This window comes from Ambystoma mexicanum, chromosome 5p (genome assembly GCF_040938575.1).
Source record: "Ambystoma mexicanum isolate Mex_15411 chromosome 5p, UKY_AmexF1_1, whole genome shotgun sequence".
NCBI classification, from domain to species: domain Eukaryota; kingdom Metazoa; phylum Chordata; class Amphibia; order Caudata; family Ambystomatidae; genus Ambystoma; species Ambystoma mexicanum.
In genome coordinates this window covers 538,910,723-538,936,005 of record NC_090930.1, presented here as the reverse complement: position 1 = coordinate 538,936,005, position 25,283 = coordinate 538,910,723, and the positions used below count along the sequence as shown (strand labels likewise).

Genomic DNA, 25,283 nt, shown 5'->3' with positions numbered 1-25,283 from the left:
CTTGTCGTGTTTTACGGTGGATTGTTTTCCATTCCCAGGGGCTTCTCCTCAGTCTGGTCCTTTCTTCCCGGTTCTCCGGGTCTCCTTTTGGTCTTGTACGTTCATGACTTGCAAGCCCTCCTCGCGGGTGGTTATTCTGTATCGTTTCCCTTCCCAGGTAAACAATAGTTTGTAACTAATTTGTCTAGCCACAAGCTCTTTGATTACCTCCTAGCCTTCCGCAAAGCGCTGAAAACCACTCTCTTCTCATAAGGCCCCTCGCAGCTGCATAATACCAACCATATGACCCATTGCCTAAGTTGTATTGACCAACCGCATAAGCTGTAATGATAACCTTGCTTGTTCCTATCTGTATTATGCCTCTTACTGATACCATGCCTGTAACTAAGCTCATGCAAGTAACAGCGCCTCAATGCCTCTGGGCTGCCTGCGCGCTATACAAATTTAAATAAATAAATAAAAAATAAATAAATTACTGGGCCCATCTCTCGCCTTTTCTTCAAAGTCAACTGCGACAGGTACTGAAACAGCTGTATTCCACCCCGTTCTTCCGTATGTGAGCTATCGTCCTTGCTTTGAGAAGGATCTGGTCCTTCTAGGAGTATGAGGTGAGTGCTACCAGGACATCCTGGGGGCGATTTCCTGGTTCTTCCACTCTTCGTGGGCCCACTCGATGTATTCTGTCTATCTGGATGTCTCCGTCCTCTATGCTGGAAAGGATGTCTTTGAAGACCTGCTGGACCGCTTCGTTAAGGTCCTTGTCCTTGACCAATTCAATGTTCTTAATCCTTATATTTGATCTCCTGGAGCGGTTTTCGAAGTCCTCGCACTGGATTTCTAGGTTATGGGTCAGGCAGGCGAGGCGTTCCTGAGTTTCACCATTTTGTTGCGTTTCTTCCTCGATATTCTGGACTATCCTCTCCATAAATTGGTCCTGTAATTCCTTGAACCAGGAGCACATTGTCCTCTTTCGTGGCCATCTCTGGTTACACTGTGTCTTGGTCCGTGTTTGCTCGTGGGTGTCCTTGTCCCTTTCCTTTCGGCTGGTTGGTTGTGTCTGTGCTCCACAGCTGCACCAGGTTTGATTCTTGTCTGTGTTGTGGGGTAGGCGACAAGGCTTGTGCTACTTTTCCCCTTGATTTGGACATGTGTGCCGTTCTCCTTTGATTAGGTCCCCTTTAAGAGTGCAACAGCGTCTGTGGGCCTATCGACCTTTGGGTGCAGCGCTGATTCCAGTATTTGGGCCTCTGCTGAAACTGCGTTATTTCTATTCCCAACGGTTTCTGTACTTCTCTTTTGCTCTGCGGGGTCTCTTTGTCCTTAGGAGCGTCTCCCTCGGTGTGTCTCAGCACTCTGTTTGGTAGTTGGGGAGGATGTCTCGCTCTAGGTATCCCTGGTGTTCCTGACCCTCTTTACTGATTTATGGGGTTTTCCCCATATCCCCGGCCAGGGACGTGGCTTTGATTAAGAGGGCTTCTGCCTGGGGAGTGTAATGTTGAAAGCTGGCTGTGGGCCACCAAACTGATGCTTATTGACTCTCTAAGTGCCAAGTCGCCTTCTCTTCTGCCTTTCCCCTTTTGTGGGCCCCTCGTTAATGTGCAGTTACCTTTTCTTTTTTCCTTTTCTTTGGAGGAGCTCATTGATTAATCTGGTTGGTCCCTTTATTCCCTAGCTGCCTCAGTGAGGCTGTGTGCCCATGTCCTCTTATGGAGTGGACTTCCCACTTGAGTACCTCTGCCCCTGTGTGGGGCTGCTCCTGGTGGGGGCCTTTTTACTTTTTTAGCAGTCGGGCGGTTGTCCGGACGTTTTAGTTGGAGTATGCAGGGTTGGCGTTTGCAGTGCGGGCAGCAGGGTGGGGAGGGCACCTTGCAGTGAATGGTTACACCTCCGTGGTCCAAGGGAGCTTCTCTGCAGGGCGGTGTTACGATCTGGATGCTCCTTCACCTTGTTGCTGGGGTATGCTGATGGCCTGTAACGCTCACCTGGTATCCACCGGGACGTCACTCAGCCTGTTCTGACCTCTTACGACCTCAAACCCTTCCCTGGAGGCTATTCGACTGGAGACTGGGCCTGAAACACAGGATTGGTAGAGTTTAACTCCCTATTGTCTCTGTGTGCTTGAACTCCTTCTTCCCCGCGGTCCAACCCTTCCCTTTGATCCACAGCTCACCTTGTTTTCTTGGATAGTGTGCTCTCCATCCTGCCTTCAGCGCAGGGGCGCGTTGATTGATGCAGGCTTGTTGCTGCCTAGTTACTTCACTGGCAAGAGTCCGACAGGTAAGTATAATGAGTCTTTTGAACAGTTCTCTAACTTCGTTCCTTTCCTTCCTTAGATGATGGCCGGCGTCCCGGGGAGGCAGCGTGCTGCTGAGATGAGTAGCGCTGAAGGTGAGTGAGAGCGCAATGCACCCCTTTCGTATCTGCGTTAAACAGTTCTTTTTCTGTCTCTTTCAGGTGCTGCGATGTTTTCAGCCCGGATGCCAGTTATGAAGAACCAATGCGGTGGGTAAGCGCGGTATGCGGCGCCTCGGGATGTTTCCACGCTAATCTCGAGTGTCTTTTCCCTCTTGCAGATGGATGAGAAGTTCCGGAGACAGAGTTCCCCCAGAGCGGCTGGGATTCAGGTAAGCATTTGAAGCTCGTACAGTATTTAAAAATAATCGAAGATTTGCAGAATGCTTACTAATGCCTTTTTTTCTGTTCATTTCCCTTTTCCTTAGGAAGCGGCATGCCGGGATGGGAATGACACCGCCGAAGATGCTTGCAGAACAGAAGGAGCGATGACTGATGGGCAGGAGCGCCGCAAGGTAAGGCTGTTCCTAAAGGTGTTCTTGTTCTTGCAGGAGCTGAGCGCAGAAGAAAGATGCAGGCCTACTGGAGACCGATCCGAACACGATGAGTGTCGCGCTGCAGGTGCAGAAAACGCAAAGCATGTTTCTCAGCCAGGGTGTGGCTTAAATAGTCTCTGGGTATCCCAGGTGCCTCTGGGCTGAACCACACCCAAAAGACTAGACCACACATGCAGTTCTGGGAACCGAAATATGTGGGGGCATCCATCTTGTCCCCATCAATGCACTACAAGTCCAATCCCCAATGTTATCCTATGGGAGTGAGTGAGTCTGGTGCCACAAGCGCCAAGTCTGACTCCAAGTGGGTCTTTGGAGGGATGGAGAGGCCCTTGAGGGACATGTAGGTGATTGTGGCCTGGCTCCAGCCTGACATCTTGGAGGGCTGGGAACATGAGGGGCAGGAATCATGACATGGCCATATGCTTCCTCGTCGGGATGTCGGATGATCAATGCGGGTCATCCTGGGCCTCCCTCTGGCGCCGGTACCCGGTTTGTGCCTTGTTCCACCCTCTCGTTGGGTTCCCACTTTCCGAGCTTCCCCATGTTTCGGTGGAGCGGGCTTGTCGCTTCTCCCGTCCTGCCCAGGTACTGGAGTATCTGTCGCAGATGTGTGGGCATGACAGGCTTTTCCTTCCTATTCGATCTCTGTCGTGCCTCCCTCCGTGGTGGTCCGGTGTTCTTTGTCTCGTTCTGGTTGGCTACTGCGGCCCGCTTCCACTGCATGGACTTTGGTGGTGGAGGGGTGGGATTCCTCTGTGCGCTCCTGCTGGCGTTTCCAAGGCTTTTCGCTTGTCTCCGTTCCCGCAGTCTTTTCTTTCCGGCGCCTTCTGTTTCGGGACCCACTCGAAAGTCTGTCCCGCCACTATGTATTGCCCCGCTGGGACAGCTTCGATTAGGGATTTTGAATCTCTTTATTGTTCTTCTTTATTGGAGCAGCCCGGGGGGGAAGAGACGGGAGGTGTTCAGGCACGTCCTCCTCTCGCAGCCGCCATCTTGGAATCTGCTTTCCCAATTTCTGAGGGGCGAGGGTGCTTGCATTAAAGCTGCTCATCATCAGCAGATGTCCTGTTTAGCTCACTGCCATTGTTAGAATGCTAATCCCTTCCTAAAATACAATGAGATTATGAATGATCAGCTCACACTTTTTTCTACTTTATTCTTAGTTCAGATTCTTCATGTAATTATGAAGCCGCAACTGGTCCCACCCATCCTCACATCAGCCACAGCAGGATCTAATTGAAATTCTTGGAAATCACACAGTCAATCACTCAAAGGTCCGGATTTAAAGAAACTGAATGAGAAGCAACAAGATGTAGGCTTCAACTTCTTACCAGACGGTTTCAGGAGCTTTTTGGGACTTTTCTTGAATATCATTTCATTTTCATCTGCTGATCCTCCACTGCGATTTACAAAACGTGTTTCCTAGGAAAGAAAATTCATAAACAGCAAGTCAAAATAAGCCACTGCATGTTTTACACATACTTCTTTGTTTTATAGAACAATTTAGTCTTTCTATACAGTAATACAATATACAAATGTAATGCGAGTGGAAGCCTCTTGCAGAGTGACACTTTCAAGATGTAGTTTTATCAATTGTATTGCATAGCCCAACACACCCTCCCAAGACTGGGGCACATCACACTTGGAAACTAAGAGTAGACTAACCAGAGTAGTCTGCCCTGGCCGGCAAGAAGGCTACAAATTCACAACCGAATGTGAACTTCGGAAACTACTAATGATCTCGGGGAACAGAGACAGAATTCTACCAATTATTAAATGTGGGAACCACAGCAATCTATCTCTCAGTGGTGCTTGCTTGAATACTGAAAGACTGACCATAAACAATTCTCGAAGTAAAAACAATGGTCATGTAGCCAACACTACCAACCATGCAAAGGAAGCTGAAACGAAAACCCCTGTCCATGGGACTGGGCGAAGGCCCATGACTCCAGAGTAGACCAAATAAATGTGGTTTCAAAAGCCACTCAACAGGATAAGGGACTTTGCATTTCCCACTTTTTAATGTTGTTTGGTGCCTTTTTGTGACAATGATGCACAGCTTGGATGTCATGGTTGGCTGCGATAATTCTCTTGCTGAAGATGTTGCAGAGTCCAGAATGGGATTTCTATTCCAAGGACACCTACTCTAGTTGGCATTGGCTCTGGAATGACTGCTCAACACCTTTGTGTTGACACATTGACAACAAAAGACCCTTCATTCCATGATTCCCTTGCATCAGACCAGGAGGATTCACCTAGCGCAGAATGAGGTTTCATGAATGATGATACACATTCCTCACTTAAAACAGATCATTCTCTTTTTGTGCAATGTGCCCTGGTTACCAGTGAACCTTCGGGTTATATTCAAATTTTCCAAGTGGCCTCTGCAAGACTGATCCTCTGTACTTCATTATTTACTAATACACCAGAAGGCTGTAGCTAGGGCCAGAGAAAGTGCAAGCATATTCTCCCTTATCCTGCAAAACTATCAAATATAGTATTGATTGGCTGGCACCTTCACTCACCAACAAGCAACTGTTCTGTTGTGCCTGGAATCTTTCCCACCCTCCTCAACCTCCATCTCTCCACCATCGGAAATAGGAAATTACAAGTGTATTGCTCCCTCCAACTACTGGACGTTTTTTAAAAAGCCCTTCATCAGAAAGATTCTCAAACATGTAAGAAGCAAACAATGAACCCCATGAACTCTTCAATGACCACCAATCAGGGTTCAGATCAGCTAGGGTAACTTAAATAGCACTTCTTTATATATGTTGGAAGGGCTATAAGTCAATGGACATTAGAAAATGCTAGATAAATAAACCATGTCCTACCTGTCCTCCTAGAAATTTGTTGCACCTACAAAATATTATATGGCTACAACTATTGTTGTAGGTGCAACAATTATTTAGAAGGGCAGGTAGGATTATGGTTTATTTACCTAGCATTATTTTAGTTTTTAAATGACTGTATATATTAGGGTCGATCACTGAGTACTGTTTACACTGTGCATTTTTTAGAGTATGCCCTGAGGATGGACAGTTGGATCCAAAATACATCGGCACTGGTCTCTGCATCCTTGTAATGACAACAACAGAAGAGCACCAATTAAATAATTTTGAACAATAATTGTCTTCTTTGTTGAATCATATCGATTACTGATATTATTTATTATGCAGACGTATTTACTACACCAATGGCGTATCAGACATATTTGCAGTTCTGTTTTTTCCTGATTGAGGGCGTATTAGGTTTCTGGAGGATGCCTAGAAGTTGAATATAACAGATAAAGTGGTTTAGAACATTTAGTGGTGCCCACCCAGTAACTTTGGTTTGCTTACTCTTTTGCACTCTTTAGTGGGTGAAGGCACACCTATTATCATGTCATACAAAGGTATTTCTAATATTACCAATAAGAAAGCTGGCACTTGGTTTTACAGCAGATACAGCTGAGGCCACTTTGAACCTTACTAGGGATAAAGGTCACAGTACTAGCGGTACAGACCCTGCAAAAAGGATCAAACAGCTAGAAGTTAAATGCTACAACACTTACTAAGTATCACAGTGTCCAAAGAATACCAAGGGAATTGGCATTCCATTGAGCCAGCGGGGTTCAAAGAGAATACAGATTTTGTTAGAAAGTGGGAGAATATTTTGAAAAGGTACTCCTTGGATTTGATACTTCGACCATTCAAGAGCTTTCAAGCCAGCTGAATCTTATCTCGAAGGAAATAGAAGAGATTAAGGTTGAACTTATGTCAACATTATGGGAAGAGGAAATTAATAAACTAGAAGACATTAATTTGAAACTTGAGAGTTGTAAATCCGAGCGTGAAAACAAAAAGTTGTGTAAATGTAAACGTGATACTTTGAATTACCATAATGATGAAGTATACAAATGGATGAATAGATGTAGGGAACAATTTCATCGAAATAACTTTATGCAACAGACTAGCTCTGATTCAGAGACCCAAATACAGGAAGCTACGGGTGGGGCAGAAGCCCAACAACCATCTAGAGAGGAAATCACAGCCTTAGAACGAACTACAGGAAGTACACCAAGTGAAAGAGAACCAACACCACCTAAACAACCTTTTTCACGGACAGACCCAAGAAGAAAAGAACCAGGCGGGGAAGGAGAAAGAGGCAGATTACAAAGAACGCAGAAAAGATACCAGAGCAGGAGAACCTAGTAGTAAATGTATCCGACAGAATCCTCAGTAAATTAGAAGACCACATTTTTACAGCGCGGTCTCAACTATACATGGTACTAATCTATTTGATACTAAGATTGAAATATTTAAGTTTATTTGCAAATTGAAACTTTTTAAAATAAATTTGCAAACATGGACACAGTCGAATCTCAGAGAGTCAGAATACTTAGAACTAAAACCTAAAAAGTGATAATATACCCCCCACTACCACATGGTACCATTGATGTGTTTTATGAAGCTGTATTGAAAGATCTTAAGAAACATTCCTAAATATAAGAACTTGGACAAAAGGGAATTATCTATAATAAGGAACTTATATGAAGATGGGAAAATCACTATTCGCCCCGCTGACAAGGGTAGTGCCTTAGTTATTTTGAATTCACAAGATTATGAACAAGAATGTTTGAGACAACTTGGAGATCAGAACACATACAGTATCCTGACACATAATCCCACTTTGGAAATTATAGACAATCTAAAAGTTCTTCTGGATTTGGCAGAAGGTTACGATTGGATCAATGATAAAACTAAGTTATTTATGTTACAATGTCATCCTAAGGTACCTCATTTCTACTTGTTACCTACAATTCACAAATTCTTAGAGAAACCACCTGGTCGCCCTATTTTATCGGCAACTAATGGTGTCTTGCAACCCCTGGGGGTTTACATAGACACCATGTTGCAACCGATAATTCAACAGTATCCTATTTACATACAAGACACTAAAGATTTTTTCAACAGATTGAATACCTAACAAATTGATCAAAATGACATACACGTGACTATAGATGTCTGTAGTTTGTACACTTCTATTCCTCATGGTTCAGTGCAACAGGCAGTAGAATGGCTATCATTGAAAGAGAACAAAGCGGGAGCCTCTAAAGAGTATATCATGAGTATGCTAGATTTCATAGGACAAAACTCCCATTTCCCAAAACTGTTTTTTATTTGCAAACAAGTGAAACTGCGATGGGGGGCCACCATGGTTCCAGCATATGCAAATAAATGTATGCTTAAGTTTGACTATGATCACATTATTCAACACTCTGTATGGCATAAATAGATACGATACTGGGGTCATACATCAATCACATTTCTCCAATATGGAATGGCACTCGAGAAACACCATCTATTTTAGAATATCTCAACATTATTGACAACAGAATATCATTTACACACGAGATAGGCTACCAAGGGATACGTTTACTGGATGTGCAGATTACACAAGCTGCGCCTGGTTTCAATACTGCCTTGCATCACAAACCCACTGATAGAAATAATTTGTTGCACAAAATGAGTTTTCACCCTGCTTCCACCATCAAAAGCTTACCGTACAGTCAATTACTGCGTGTGAAACGGATAGTGAACACTGAAGATTAGTGTGAGGCAGAGCTAGAAAGAATGATGCAAAATTCAAAAGAAGAGGATACCAGGAGGAGGAAGTGGCAGAAACTAGAAACAAAATAGAACGTAAAGAAAGGTCTTCCTTAGTGACCAAAGAAAGAACAACTACTGATTTGGAACAAAAATCTTTGGTATTTGTGGGTAAATATAGTATTCAAACAGCTAAAATAAGGCCATATTTAAGCAGTGACCACTACTCACCTGTGACATTAAATTGCAGAATCTTTGTGGAAAAACCTATATCTTTGCTTTCCAGAGGAGCATTAACTTACGGGATTTGTTGATCAAAACCAAACTAAAGGACAATAAGACACTGAGATCAAAGAAAAAAGGCACTTTCCATGCATCCATGGCTCAGATATGTCAGTGAACAAAAACAAGTCGCCCAGATATGTGATGTCATCCGTGATGTCATCAATGACATTTGTGATGTTACCTTTTATGTCATGGGTGCTAGTCTTAGCAGTGCACGGTGGTGGCGCAAGTTATGGTTGCTTAGCTTACCACAACTGGCGAATTTCAAGAGTTTTTCGGTTTTACTTGTAACCATAGCATCCCTTTAACAAAGTTTTTTCATTGAATTTCATAGGTTATTAGTGCAACTTAACCATAATGTCCCTTTAACAAAGTTGTTCAGTGAATTTCATGAGTTTTTACCAGTGCATGCTAATTTCCTACAACTTACTAATATCATACTTACCCCAAAATTGCAACATTTTTGTCCGATTTAGAAAGATTCACTTGTAAAACGGGTCCTCACTTTGCAATCGGCTCTGTGCTTTGCAGACTGTTCGGAACTGGACTTTCTGCTGATCTAGCAACTTTCAAGCTCAATATTTAGGACAATAAGACACTGAGATCAAAGAAAAAAGGCACTTTCCACTTTTAGAAAGATTCACCTGTAAAACGGGTCCTCACTTTGCGATCGGCTCTGTGCTTTGCAGACTGTTCGGAACTGGACTTTCTGCTGATCTAGCAACTTTCAAGCTCAATATTTACCCTTGCACAGCTTCTACACTTATTCTTACTCATTATCCATTAACAATCTAGTACAGAGCTCATACTGGGAAGAATATTAGCAAAACTTCTATTTATTTCAAAAATGGCATCAGCTATTGCCATCTTTCCTCCCCAAGAGCCGCCACCACCACCATCAGCAGGAGGACCTACACAACAAAAAAGTGCAGTCCTTCCAAAGACAATGAAGAGGACCAAGAAGAAGTGCCCACCTCTAGCACCCAGAGAGAATCATGGGTGTGGCCGTTCTTTACCACTGTTGGGAATGTACCAAAGGCTAAAGCTGCCAAAGTGAAATGCACTGAGTACTCAATCGTGGACTACTTGGACAGTACTCCTATGGGACCACCTCCATACGCCCTCACACCCAATCACACCACTGTATTGCTCTCAGAAAGGTTGTTCCTTTCTTAGCAAGTAGTTGGCTGTCTTCCTCCAACTCATCTTGCTCAACCAATACTGTAACCACTCAGCCCACTTCTGTGGGACACAAAATCCCACCAGCTACCTTGTGTAGGTGCCTTTCCCCGTCTTACTACGTGTGACAGAAAAAATAAAATAGCAGACAAAACCCCTTGTCGGGGAAAGAGGCACTGAGACCCGGCTGCAAGAGTTCAAAGGATGGTTTATTTCTCCAGCTAGGAAATAACCCAAAAAACTCTCGCCACATTACATCAGTAACAACATTTATATTAGTTAAAGTAACTAACAAAAAATACTAAATGGACCCGATTGGCCAGACGGTGTGGTGCTGTAGGTGTGGGTAGCATCTCTTCTTCCTGGTTGGCTGAGTAGCTGACGGACGTCAAACATCTTGTGCTCCATGCAGGTCAAGGTCCGGTCACTACCTAAGCTAATATGTTTCATACTAAATACATTTATTTAAAACATTTTATGCTACTTGTCACATTTCTACATAAGTTACATACAATGATCATTGTCAGTACAAGTGGGTCATTCGTGGCTTTAATTGAAGGCGTTGACCTTTATTGTGCATGTAAAAGAATCAGGCTATGTTTTGCATCTCTTCTAGGTTTCAAACTCATTAGTACAAGTAAAAACATATATAGTAATAAAAATGCTTAATGTTAGTAGTGGGTGTGTTGGGTGGGATTCCCAGCACAGGTGAGGGTTGGGGACTTGAAAGAAATACCTTACAAGTGGTGCAGGGTCAGGATGGCAATAAATTGTTCTTATGTGGGTGGGTGGCTTGCACTTTTATGAGGACGAATCGAGCAGAAAGTGCTTAGCTCATCCTGGTTCACATGCCGGTTCTCAGACGAACAGTGATCTCAGAGGAAGAAAACTGTAGCATATTGATTGTTGCAACTTTCTCCAGCTTCAGCGTGAGAATGGAAGCGCAGAGCTTTCCTTCGCAGGGGGAGTGCAAGGGTGGGGGCCAGCCAGCTCCCTGCGCGCCTTGTGTGTGTGTCTCTGTCCTTGGCTGCTGCGGTGGAAAGGGGAGCTGAGCATTGCTGTACTATCGCAGTGAGGCCTGTTTACCCAAGATGGAGTCGAAAAGGGGTACAAAAGATGGATGCCCCGTGTCCTGCTCGGAAGTCTCATCTATGCAGCAGTCAACCGTGGTTAACTTTACATAAGGGCAAGGGGTAATACCACTACCGGAGGCACGTGGTCCAAGCCTCGTACTGAGGAGCGTACGAACCGAGGGGGCTTGAGGACCCCTCGCTCCCACACACTTGCAAGCGATAAAAGTGGCTGTTTATCCATATCTTTCGAACAAAACAGTCCTATGTATATACTGCAACACACCACTCTGCAGTGGGGAGCAATTTCGAAGTGTTTTTGAAGCTGTGATCAAGGAGCATGAGAAACACTGCCCCCTACCTTAGATGTACCACACACGCAACTTCTTCCCCTGTTCACCTGCCCCTCCATATTATTGCTTGGTGCCTCTTCCCTCATTTCCCTCACCACCTTACGTTCTAACCTCTCCTGCAAAAAAAAAAAAAAAAAAATTAAAAAACAACAAAACAAGGTTCCTTTAGGAACAACCTTTCACAGTTAAAAAAGAAAACTAAAAAAAAATATATATCTTATCGACTCCATCTACTTTACATTTCTCAGTAAAGTACATAGACTCAATAAGATTTTCCAACATTTGCATTAGCATTTTGTTTTATGCTAATAGGAATAATGTGGCGTTCACCCCCGTTCCAGGGACTGGAATGGGGAATAATGTCATGGCAGCCCAAGTTATTGGCCCAATCGAAGCAGGACGGATAACGAGGGCTCTGGACCATTATCCCCCGTTCCAGGCCCTCCAATGGGGGATAAAGACCATTAGCACCCCGAGTTGCCAAAGTACTTTTTTTTAGCACCCCTGGTTAACGCTTTGGCAACTCAGGGTGCTAAAAAAAACGATTTTTCTTCCCACACTGGCATGCCCGCAACGTCCTGATGTAGGAAGGAAAATCCTTTTCCAAGATGGCCACCATAGAAAGGAAAGGCATGGCTCCATGCCGTGCCCCTGTTCCCTTTCCATCGCTGCCTGCAGAAGGCAAAGAGAACCGTATTAAGCTTCCAGACACCAACTACCACTTAACAATCTTTTACAAATCTTTTCCATCTACATTTCCCTTACTTATCCAAAATACAATGCTCCTATAAATGCACACATGCATTGTGCAGTGACAGACGTGCATAAATAGAAGGGGCAGTACGGATGGGCAACTGCTCATGAAAACCCAGGAGGGAATTTCCAAGGAATGCCAAGTTGGGATGCCACTGGGTAACTACTGGAGCAGAGGAGTGCCAATGGTGGGATGCTCCTTAACCATAACATCTCTATATCAAAGTTTTTTTCCTGTCAATTTAATAGATTTTTATAAGGGAACATGTTTCATGATGTTACATCACTGTATAAAAGTTATTAATATTTACTCTTTTCACATATATGAAAGAACTATAAATCTCCTTTAAGAAACATATTTTTTGCAGCCCATACTTATGTCTGTCATTATCAGCATGGCATGCTGGTGATGGAAATCATCATTCAATTGCCTATGGCATAAAGCTCCACCATGACACCAGCTGAACCAAATCACCCCTATTTACTGCACCTACCCTGTATCCTAGTTCAGTGTCCACTATACCATAATAATGTAACCATTGGCCAGTGCTCATGGCTTGCAGCCATGGCCAGTCTTCAAATCCATGCCGCATTCCCCAATAAGCAAATCAGAGTACATATTTGCGTTTGCCAGGCCCACTACCCCGACACCAAATGTATATCACTAGTTTTTCTACTTTCATTCTTACACTATGGAAAAATAAAACACAAAACATATTTCCAAATGCCTGCAGGTACTTGCTAATGTTCGTCGCGCATGTTTGTTGTAATCTACTCCACCACTTCAGGCTGTAACCGCAAGCACAATATTTTTCCCCATTCAAACCTACCGCTTCCGCCATGCTGCATGCCCAAATATGCAAATTACAGTACACATTTCGCCTTGCTGACGGCAAGGCCCATTGCCCAGACACCAAAGTTATATCACTATGTTGTGTACTCATTTATATAAAAAAAAAAATAATCGAAACACACCGGACATATTTGTCAAACCATGCTTTCAAGTTTTTGCTGATCGTCCTCGAGCATATTTGCTGCAATCCCATCCAGATCTTCAACCTGTACCCAAGAGCACATTTTTTTCCCTTTCAAACCTATCCCAATTTCGAAAAACTTTACTGCATATCTGGTCTCTGGCCACTTTAACCCCATGAGTCGTCCCTCGTGGTCATAGCCAGTAGCCAGATTGTCCAGGTCATGACCTTATGCCATGACCCGGATAATCTGGCCACTGCCCCTGGCCACAGGCCATACCTCAGTCACCAAAGGTATATCACTATTTTTTGTACCTACTTTTTCAAAAAATAAAACACGGACACATTTGCAAAACCATGCTTTCAGGTCCTTGCCAGTGCTCCTTACACGAGTTTGCTGGAAATCCGCCCAGGTTTTATTTTTGTACATACAATAGTTATAACTTAGCCCCAGACTTGGCACAAATATTCAAGGTTGGGTCTATAATCTTTCTGAAAACATTTGTCCACATTCATCAAACAGCAACAAAGCTATAAGCCATCTAAAAATGTTGAGACGCCCCCTCTAATTTAGCCCCCTCTTGGAAAAAAAAAACACCCAATTTTGCAAAAACATTTACATTTCAATCTAAATTCTTTTTGCAGGTTTTTGTGCGGATAAGTCAAATGGCTTCACATTCATAAGCCTTTTACAATATTTTGGGTCCCACACCCTCTAATGTTGCCCCCTCTTGACAAAATCCCACCAAACCTTGCTAAAACATGTTTATCTAGATCTAAAATCTTTTTGCAAGCTTCTGTGCAGATTTGTGAAATGGCACCACATTTATAAGTGTTTACAATATTTTGGGACACCCCTCTAATTGTTCCATCTTGACAAAACAGCACCACACTTTCAAAATCCATTCTGAATCAGGCCTAGCATGAAATTCCAAAATGTCATGGAATTTCATTGAGTGGCGCCAAGGTTATAAACCATCCAAAAACTGCTTTTCGCCAACCCTGTAATGCACAAATAAGCATAGATGCCCCCGAACGTCTAAGATGTTCGTGGACAATACAGCACTGTCCCGGACTGTTTGCGGCCATCGGAGAAAGAAACATGCCAATTTTTAGAATTTTGAAGGCCATCTCCCATCCCATCCTCATCATCCTACACCTTCCCAGAGATTGTGTGATAAGTTTGACAAGTGCAATGTTGTGTTTTTTAATGTTTTTACCACAATGTTCACGAACAACGGGCGATGTCCGCGAATCAAACTTGGCGGGTGGTTTCCAAAAATGTGACGCACCTCATGTTTTCCTCCATCCAATCAGTGGCCGCGTCCGATGTCCGCGGACATCACATTGCCCTACCGGCCAATTGGAGGCCTGTCCTCGGATCAAACCAAGTTATCACTAATTGTTTTTTACCCACTTTTTGGTCATTTAAAAAAAAAAAGAAAAAAAAAAAAGGTACTGCCCGGTTTTAGACCAAATGTACAAAAGCTTTCAGAATCAAGCCGCTGCTCCTGCCACAAATTTGGTGAAAATCCATCCAGCGGTTTGGCCTGTAGGCGTGAACAAAAATATGTTTCCATTGCGTCTATGGGAAAAACCACACATTTTGGGAACCCCCCTATAACTTTGCCCTCCCTTAACGAAATCTCACCAACTTTGCAGGAACAATCTGACAGGGCTATATACGGTTTCATGAGGATTAGTCCGGGGGAGGGGGAGGTAACGTTTTCTTTTTTTTATTGTGTATAGTTGAAAACAACATTTACAATTTTACAATGTTTCATAGTCAACTACATACATTTTATCACATTACATTGTATTTCATCAAATAAAATATCCAAATTATGTTACAAATACATTTTTGGTACAAACTTTTTCACAATTTAAGATCACATTTTGATAGTGTGTACGTTAAAATAATTCAAATAAAATGCAGACCTTTATTATTTTCAGTATAGAACTAGTACAAGGCATTAGGTCTGGAATTTTCCAGATCAGATAGATGTCCTTTCTTGTAGATGGGAATAACAAGAGATTTCAACCATGTTTTCAGTATAGATTTTGTACTAAAGATCAAATAAAATGTAATTTTCAGAATCGAGGCCCATAAATTTGGATCTTTTTTGATCACATATGACGGAATGCCATCTTGGCCTGGTGCTCTAGAGGAATTGAGTTTGCATATGGCCCATAGAATATCATCTTCATTCCAAGGACATAAGGAACAAGTTACTTACCTGTAACTGTTGTTCTCCAGCATGGGTCTGGCATGGATTCACATGCTCATGAATATTCCCCGTCGTCAGGCTGGGAATCCTCGGTAAAGAAAAAACCAGTATCAGTTTCGTTTCTGATCTGTCTTTCGTAGTAGTAACCAATCACTGGTCTCTGCGTCATACTGACCACAGCCAATGACTGCCCTCTACCTAAGCACCGCCTCTGGCAGCCATCTTCAGATTTGGTAGCACGTGAAGTGGCAGTATGACCAAGTGAAGAGCCGCAGAGGGGTAGGCGGGAGGGTTCGCATTTGTAAATCCATGCCAGACCCATGCTGGAGAACAACAGTTACAGGTAAGTAACTTGTTCCTTCTCCAGCATGGGGTCTGGCATGGATTCACATGCTCATGAATAAAGATTACATAGCAGTACACACATGCACAACCACGGGAGGTGGCAAAGGCTCAACATTAAGCATCACATCAAACTCAACATTAAGCATCTTACCTCCTCACCAGGCTCACCTCAGGCGAACAGGTTGCGCAGCACTGCTTGGCCGACCCTGGACTCCTTCCTGGAATCCCGATCGACGCAGTAGAATTTCGTGAAGGTGTGCGTCGACCTCCACGTAGCAGCCCTACATATGTCCAGCAGGGGCACACCAGAAAGGAACGCCGTGGTAGCTGCGATCGCTCTGGTGGAATGGGCTCTCAGACGGCCAGGCAGTGGTCGGTTTGCCAACCGGTGACAGTACATGATACAGCCGGAGAGCCATCTGGAAATGGAAGCCTTCGAGAGAGCCTTCCCCTGATTGACAGGTCCAAAGTTCACAAAGAGTTGTGACGTCTTCCGAAAACACTTCGTGTGGTCCACGTAGAACTTCAGCGCTCTAGCCACATCCAGCGAGTGCAAAGTCCTCTCAGCCGGCGACGAAGGCGATGGGAAGAACACAGGCAACACCAAGGGTTCGTTGAGATGGAAGTCCGACGGTACCTTGGGCATGAAGGAGGGGTGCGTCCTGAGCACTACCCTTGTGTCGTGAAAAGTCAAGTACGGGTCTTGCAGGAAAGGGCCTGGATCTCTCCCACCCGTCGTGCGGAGGTGATGGCCACAAGAAACGCTGTTTTCCACGACAGAAACTTCAACGGGGCCGAGTGCAGAGGCTCGAACGGAGGTCCCATGAGCTTGGTCAGCACCACGTTGAGCTCCCACGCCGGGGCCGGAGCCTTCACCGGCGGGAACGATCTGAACAGTCCCTTCATGAACTCTTTCACCAGACGATGAGACCACAAGGACGTCCGCCCCGTGGTTCTGGTGTATTGGGAGATCGCAGCAAGATGAATCTTGATGGACGCGTGTGGCAGTCCAGCTTTGGCCAGCGTCAGCAGGTACGGCAGTACCTGGGGAGCCGTAATCCGTAGAGGGTTAATCTTCTGTGCGTGGCACCAGACAGAGAACCTCTTCCATTTGTGTCCGTAGCATTTAAGAGTCGAGGACGCCCTGGCCTTTGCAAGAACCTCTCTGCAGTCGGCCGGTATGTCGTATCCTCCAAACTCTAGCGCTGCAGGAGCCAGGCATGCAAGTTCAGCGATTTCGGATCGTGGTGGAGGATGGCGCCTCCTTCCCTGGAGAGTAGATCCGCGTCCACCGGCAGCTTGATTGGCGGGGACGTTGACAAGTCCAGAAGGTCCGGGAACCATATCTGCCTCGGCCACGCAGGTGCGACGAGGATCATCCTGCACCGTGACCTCTTGAGCTGGTTGACGAGCCGGATTAGCAGTGGCAAAGGAGGGAACGCGTAGAGGAACAGGCCCTCCCATGGGAACGAGAAAGCATCGCCCATGCTCCTCGCCTGGGGAAACCTGCTGGCGAACCTCCGGCACTTGGAGTTCGTCGCCGTCGCGAACAGGTCGATCTGGGGTGTGCCCCACCGTCGGAAGAGGTGATCCACTAGATCCTGCCGTAGTTTCCACTCGTGGCACAAGCGCAGCTCCCTGCTGAGTGAGTCGGCGATGGTGTTTTTTATCCCTGCCAGATGAAACGGCACCAGAAACATCCTTTGGGCGACGGCCCAATGCCACAGGTCCTGCGCCTCCTTGGACAGTGCTGGGGACCTGGTTCCGCCCTGTTTCCTGATGTAAAACATGGTGGTGGTGTTGTCGGTGAAGATCCTCACCACCTTGCCCTTGAGGGACGGAAGGAAGGACCTGAGGGCCCAGAACACTGCACGGAGCTCCAGGACGTTGATATGGAGGGACTTCTCCGTCGGGAGCCAAAGGCCTCTCGCGTGCAGATTTTCGGTGTGCGCTCCCCACCCTTCCAGGGAGGCATCCGTGGTCACTGTCTCCTGGTGGTCTGGGGTCTGGAAGTCCATGCCCGCCGTCAGATGCGCGCGGGTGCCCCACCACCGGACCGCTCGGCGGAAACTCTCGTCGAGTGTGATCCTCTCCTCGAAGCCGCCCGTCGTTTGGATCCAGCGCGCGTCCAGGAACTCCTGCAACGGACGCATCCGGAGCCTGCACATGGGAATGAGGTAGATGCAAGAAGACATCATTCCGAGGAGGGACTTGATGGACCTCACCTTGGCCGCGTCGGAAGCCAACATCCGCTGTACCTTGCCCAGGATGGACCTGGTCCTTTCCTCCGAAGGGGAGGCCAGAAGGGACACTGTGTCGAGCTTCGCTCCCAGAAACAGTGAGTTTTGCGCGGGTACCAGGTGGGACTTGGCGTAGTTCACGGAGAATCCCAGGTCCGTGAGAAGTTGGACGGTCCTTGCCGTGTGCTCCACGGCGAGCTCCCTCGTCTTGGCTCGGATGAGCCAGTCGTCCAGGTAGGGGTAGACGTGGATCCCCTCGCGGCGCAGCTGCGCCGCCACCGGTGCAAGGCACTTGGTGAATACCCTGGGTGCCGACCGTAGTCCGAAGGGGAGGGCTTTGAACTGGTAGTGACGCCCTTGGACCACAAACCTGAGGAATTTTCGGTGCCCCTTTAGGATGGGAATATGGAAGTAGGCATCCTCCAAATCCAACGACGACAGGAAGTCTCCTTCCTCCAGCTGACCCAGGACGTGCTGGAGGGTGACCATCCGGAACTTCTGCGCCTTGATGAATTTGTTCAGATGTCGCAGGTCTAGGATGGGGCGCCATCCTCCCGTCTTCTTCTTCACGAGGAAGTATCTCGAGTAAACTCCGGAGCCCCGAAGCCTCTTTGGGACGAGTTCGATTGCGCCCTTCCTGAGCATCGCCCTTACCTCCAGGAGAAGCTGAGGGACGTGAAGCTCTTTCCTGGCCACGGGGGGGACGCGCGGGCACCTTCTTTGAAACTCGAGCGCGTGGCCCCGGGCTAAGGCGTCCAGCACCCAACGGTCAGTGGAGATGGACTCCCACACGCTGACGAAGCTCGCCAGCCGGCCTCCCACCAGGGTGCATCGGTGGGGGCCCGACCCCACGGTCGGTTCAATCCTGTTTCGACGAGGCTTTGCCGCCTTGACCTCCTTGGCGACGACAGCGGGGTCCGCCGGACTTGCCTCGTCCTCTGTAGGCCTCCTGAGACGACGAGCGGGCCGCTTGACGGTAGGTGGAGAAACCGCCGCCGGAACCTTTGGAGGCGCCCTTGCCTCCGCTGCTCCGAAAGGGCGTCCGTCGTTGCTGCAGAACCCCAAGGGCCCGGGCCGTCTCAGTGTCCGCTTTAATGGCCTGAAGGGAATCGTCCACTGTTTTCCCAAACAGGTTGTTCCCATCGAACGGCATGTCCAGGACTCTGGTCTGTACGTCTTGACGGAAGTCCGTAGCCTTGAGCCATCCACGCCGCCTAAGGCACACGCCGTTGCCCAACTGGCGAAACCCAGTGTCGGCGATGTCCGTCGCAATAGTGATGGCGTGGTCCGACGCCACCTCACCTTCCTGTAGGATCTCCAGGGCATCCGCCCTCTTGTCCGGTAGGAAGTCCAGCAGGAGAGCCAGTTTCTACCATAGCTCCCTGTCGTAGCGGGCCACGATAGCCAAGGCGTTGGCCGCTTAAATCGTCGTCGCTGCAGATGAGATGACCCTGCGTCCCATAGTGTCCAATTTCTTTCCCTCGCCGTCCGGTGGGGAAGTCGATGTGGAGGCCGCACCCCCCCGCTTTCTTCCTGGCCGCCGCGGAGACGACGGAGTCCGGGGTAGGCTGCGCCCGGAGGCACAGGGGGGCCGCGTCCGGGACCCGGTACTTCTTCTCGTACCGGTCTCTTCTAGCTGGCGTAGTGGAAGGGTTCTTGAGGAGGGCGAGGCCCTCATCCCAAATGTCGTCCAGTAGAGGCACCGCGAGGACCGTCTTCCTCTTGGCCTCGCGCCGTTGATAAAGGAATCCTTCCTTTTTCTTCTCCTCAGGGCAGAGTTGGAAAAGCTCGGATGCCCTGGCGATCATGGAGTGGAACGAACCAATCTCGTCGGGCGGAGAAGCCCTGGTGGGAGGTGACGACGGTAGATCCTCGTCGTATACCTAGTCGTCCGTACCCATCGCTGCCGTGTCAGTCCCCGTATCATCCCCTCGGGTGGACGGGGAGGAGGGCTGGACGGTGCGCGACGGCTGAAAAGGAGGTGGAGGGTGAATCCTTCTTTTCTTGGGTGGGGGAATGCCAGAAGGTCCCGGTTCAGGCTCCCCCGATGGGAGAGGTTCCTCCGTCGGCAACGGTAGTCTCGTCCTTATCTCTGAGCATAAGGACTGTATAGCCAACAAAATGGCCGCCGAGTTGTCCTGCGGTGCTGGCAGAGGGGAATCCGACGGGCGATCAGGGGCCCCGTCGGCACCCTCGACGATGTCGTCGTCACCTGCGTCGGGATCCATCCCGACGGGCCGGTCTTCTTCCACGCCAAGGCCGTGGCTTAAGACCTCGATCAGCTCTTCCTCCGAGGTTGAAGCTGAATCTACGACGACGCCCTGCCCCCCTTTCTTCTTCCCCGCCGGGGATTTCACGGGGGTCCTATCGATGGGCACAAAAGAGGACTCCCTCCGAGGTGGCAGGGAGACTCTGAGCCCCGAGGTCGCCACCACTGGTGTAGCCTCCACAGGCTGAGCCAGGGTCGCCGCGACAGTATCGATAGAGGGCTTGGCCGGATGGATTAAGGCCTTCACCACCTTAGGTGCGCTCACCGCCTTATCCTTGAGGGGGGGACACTGCCTCGCTCCCCCTCCGATGGGGCTTTCGAGCTCGACCGGGGCCTCTCCAGGAGCTTTGCCGGGTGCTCGCCCTTCCTCTTACCCGACCCAGAGCGTTGGCTCGTGGTTGATGGTGCCGGGGAGGGTGCGCCCTGCCTGGCGCCCGTAGAGCCCGACCGTTCGGCGCTCCCGGTGCCAGCGGACTCGCGGTGCTTGGCCTTGTGTTGGACCCCCGTCGCCGGGGCGTCCTCAAAGGTCTTAGAAGACCGCTCGGATTTCTGCCTCTTCTTCTCGCCTGACGGGCTCTTCCCTTCCAGCCAGTTGGCGAGACGTTGATGGCGGTCCTTCATGGTCCGCTCCGACATATTGCCGCAAAACGCACAGTCCTTCTCCACGTGCGTCTTGTCCTCATGTAAGCAGTAGAGACAAAAGGAGTGCTCGTCCTCCTTAAAGACGTTCTGCAGCTGGCATCCAGGGCAGACCCTGAACAGCTTTCCGGGCGTCGAGCTTCCCTTCTCCTGGGCCATGTCCGGGCCTGAGAAGCTTCTGGAGTCCTCCAAAGCGTAGCTCGACGAAATCTTCACCCTTGAGGGGCGCAGACGAATCCGACACGGGTCCCCGTTGATCGGATAGAGAGCCGGTGGAGCTTGAGGCTCTTTTGACCGAAAAAACAAAGTTTTTGAGCAAAAAACGTGAAAAAATAGCACTAACGCTCGAGAGCAATAGCACGAGGATCCCAACACATGAACGTGCGTAAAAATCTGAAGATGGCTGCCAGAGGCGGTGCTTAGGTAGAGGGCAGTCATTGGCTGTGGTCAGTATGACGCAGAGACCAGTGATTGGTTACTACTACGAAAGACAGATCAGAAACGAAACTGATACTGGTTTTTTCTTTACCGAGGATTCCCAGCCTGACGACGGGGAATATTCATGAGCATGTGAATCCATGCCAGACCCCATGCTGGAGAAGCCATGAATGCTTACATTTACACAGGGATTAGTTACGCTCTCAAATTGATCTGGTAGCTTATATTTGTCTTTGAAGAATTGTACCCAAACCTTCACAGAGATGTGCGCTTCTAGATTATCCTGTCTTTTACCAGTGGTCTGATTAATGGCCGACCAAAATGCTCTAGTGTTTTTGTTACACAGGTTGTTTATCATTATCTGATTGTCTTTTGTGTGAATATCTAACCTAGCTGATTTGAGGAGATTTTTATAGGTTTGATTAATAAGTCTCTTCCGCCTCTCTGTATTGATTAACCGTAAGGTCCTGGTTAAGGAGTGCTCCGATTTTTCTGTTCTTTTCAGTTTTGAGTCGAGTAACTTCGGTGTTATAGGCATGTTTTTTTAGTTTAACTGGTCTTAATTTGTTTATATCAATAGTTATTTTCAAGTAATAATGCACAGTTTTGCATAGTAATTTTCCCCTCCGAGTTTGATGAAGGTTTTTATTAATTAAGACTTCAAAGGAAAGAATTTCCGTATTTATTTGCTTACAGAATAACATGGCTAATTTACTATTCCATTTAGCAGAGATACCAGGACGGTCTATTTCAATAAATGCTAAAGAAGGACTGGTCTCAAAAGTTAGTGTTTTGGTAAAAAAAAAACATTTCCTGAAGCATATGATCACCAACTCCAGGATCCACAATGGTCACAAAACCGCAACTGGGTCTGATGTTAGAGGATACATAAAAGTAGTTTATGTTGGAGTAGGAACAACCTCGATGCCAAGTATGATTCTAGAGGGGATCAGTATTGTTAAACTCTAATTGCACCATGCCCCATTGCAAACGATAGGAGTCCCATTTAATTCCTCTTTGTGCAGATGTAGCAGTTACAGTTGAAGTCACCACCCATTATTATTTCATAGTTGAGTTGGAGTGATTAATGACTGATTGTTCCAAAATATCAGATATATTTTTTGTTGAATTTCAAGTAGAGTATATTTCAACGGGTTCCAATAGATGTTAAGTAATAATACAGGCATTTTCCATTAGTTCCATTTTGATGGCAAACAGTCTATCGGAAGAATGAATGAGTTTATTTTTACTTTGGAGGTTCCTATTTATCGCTATCGCTAATCCACAACTTGGTCCACCAGTCGCAGCTCGCAACGCGGCGCATGTATATGTTTTGTATTCATGTAACTGGAAATGCGAAGACATGGTGGGCCTCATTATGACCCTGGCAGAATGGGTTTAACAGCACCGGTAAAGGTGCCGGCGCCGTTAAACCCATTCTGCCCTATTACGAGGTCCCTTTGCGGGACCTGCTCTGGATGTCTGGTCAGACCAGACGTCCATTGGGGGTCCCGCGAGGGGACCAGCATGCCAACAATGGGCCCGTCATTAACGGGCCCGTTTTTGGAAAGCTCCCCATTCCCATTGAGCCCTATGGGGGGTCAAATGGGAATGGGGATGGTCCGGGTTCCCTGAATGGGGAAATACGGGCCGTCCAAAGTCGAAATGGCCTGGTATTTCCCCATTCAGAGACCACGGACCCAGACCCGAGTTTGGAGGCAGCTATGCCCTTATTAAGGGCATGGCTGCCTCCAAACTAGTAATGAGGCCCATAGTCTCTTGTCGCATGAATACTGTTTATGTTTTTAGCTGGTTTGTATTATACAAACCATGAATTCCGATTTTTTGAGCCACAAGCATTCCATGAGATAATCTTAATTGAATCACTGCTAAAGTTGGGTGAGCCCTCGTTGGTGAGCCATAAAGGTTTTTATGGCAGGTTCTACCCATGACCAATCCTGACTTGTGTTATTCGTGGGTGTTAATAGAGTTTCAGTGAACCCAGTTGAGGTTTTCCCTGAAATAGTCATAGGATTACTCTCTGCCTTGAACTCTGGTGGTTCCAATGGAACACTATGAATGCTTTACCTTCCTCCAGAGATTCAATGTTGAATAACTTGTATCCCAGGAATACAGATTACGACGCTGTTCCCAAATTAATTTACATATAATTAAGGAACGATATCCACAAAACATACAGTTGTTGTTAATTTACAGAATTACCCACTCAATATCATCTGATTCTAATGATCTTAATGATGGAATTGGTTTAAATAACTCTGCAGGGATGATCTATTCATTCTACCTCTTCCATTGGTTTCAAGTTTACTCTCCCATCCCATGATTTTGTTGGATGCATTTCCAAATTAAATGCATTTTGTTGATTCCTGGGAAGGCAGGTTTGGCGATTATTGGACAAAGTAGGGATAGATGTTGGTACTAAAGACGAAATTCCCTACAATGGGAAAAAAGTGACATTTTTGTCTGTTTGATGCCCTCCCTGCCGTTATTAAGATGTATCGGTAATAGCATTAGATCAACTCGAGAATCCTTTTGATCGTTTGTCGAAGATTGCTCCCTTAAGGGGAGTGGCATTCATTTGATTTCGGTTTGTTTTTTCCTCATGATCTATAGTCTCAGATAGGACAGCACTATTAAAATCGGAATCAAGGTCATATTTAACAACCGTTATTTCCAGTTTATCAATTCCGCTTTAAACCACTTCCATGCCACTGGTGATGAGTTACTTCACTATGTGGATAATAGTTTTGACCAGTGTTGCTGAGTAAATATTCTTTAAAATGCACAATTTGCATCCCATTTTATTTTAAAAAAACATCCCTTTGGGTACTATTCAAACAGGGTGATTTCTGTTCGCCATAAGCAACGTTTTCTTTTACTTGAACCACACCCGGCACAGCTCCTACAGCTCCCCTCTGAAAGTAGTTGGGTGGCTGCATCGTGTGTGATGTTAATAGGAGTATTTATTTATGCAATGTTTGTCAGATAGAGGTATCTGACAAACATTGCATAAATAAATAATCTAGGTCCATGTATCCGCCAAATGTTGCATAAATAAATAAATAAACTGGGTTGTGGCTGAGGACTAACGTCTTGTGACCTCTTGCATGGGGTCACCAGAGGAAGTTACAGTTTGCTCGCGGATGCTTTTTTTCCCCCCTTCTCCCCAGCACAGTTCAGGGGTTTGGGGTGGCCGACTCTGGCCGGATCCTGAGATCCGGCTACACATCTGATGCCGGATATCGGATCTGGCGAGAGCCGGCCCAATGACCAGCACTGGTTGCCAGCATATAGCAACTGCAATTGTACCTTTCTCATAGGCTCACAGCTAAGACGTCCTTCATTGCCACCGACCTCACAGCTTTCGGAACTGCTCAGATGGCATCAGGACTGCGGGAGAAAACGAAGCTAAGTGCTTTTTGGTATCTAGTGGCAATATTGTTTTGTTTCTCTTTTCTTGCTGTGCTTCAGGCCTCAGTGAGGCAACTGGGCAATAGGTGTGGGTAAGGAAGCCCTAAACTAAACAAAAGCGTATCCTAGGCTCAGTGAGGTGTTAGGCAGAAACCTGTGCAGTTCCCTTAGGGAACACCGCAAAAGATTTAGGACTACAGGTGTTAGCAGTAAACCCACTTGGTAGCAGTCTGTACCACCCAGATTTACCTGGTAGCTGTGGCTGAGCAGTCAGACTTCTCTCAAGAAGAGTTAGGCAGTATGCAAAGTATACACAATAGGCACTCAGACACACCAATACAAGCAAACACTGACCAGAGCTTTGGTATCAAAGTATATAATTATTTATTTAAAAACACACTGTTTGAAACACTCCAGCACTCTTGTGGTAAAATATTCTAAACACAGGTACTATTGTAATATATACACCCCTTTTTCCTTATCAGATCAGTCTTAGTAAAACACCACTTATTTTCATACAGAGGTGAGCGCTTAACTAGATGGCACTCCAATAAGTTTGTGAAAAAGGGAGGGAAAAAGACAGAATATGGAAAGGTACACCACTCTAAGATTCAGGAACACTGTTAGCAAAGCAGAAGAGC

The 25,283-nt window shown here is 46.7% G+C and overlaps 1 protein-coding gene across 4 annotated transcripts in view; it reads right to left on the bottom strand.

Annotated features, from left to right (window-relative positions):
* The window catches only part of SYTL4 (synaptotagmin like 4), a 1,339,985-nt gene that overhangs the window by 479,585 nt on the left and 835,117 nt on the right, over nt 1-25,283 (bottom strand). For all 4 annotated transcript variants that reach the window (XM_069612955.1, XM_069612954.1, XM_069612953.1 and 1 more), the window contains one exon: nt 4,181-4,271. In XM_069612955.1, coding sequence (XP_069469056.1) covers nt 4,181-4,271 — 91 coding nt within the window. The remainder of the gene's footprint in view (nt 1-4,180; nt 4,272-25,283) is intronic.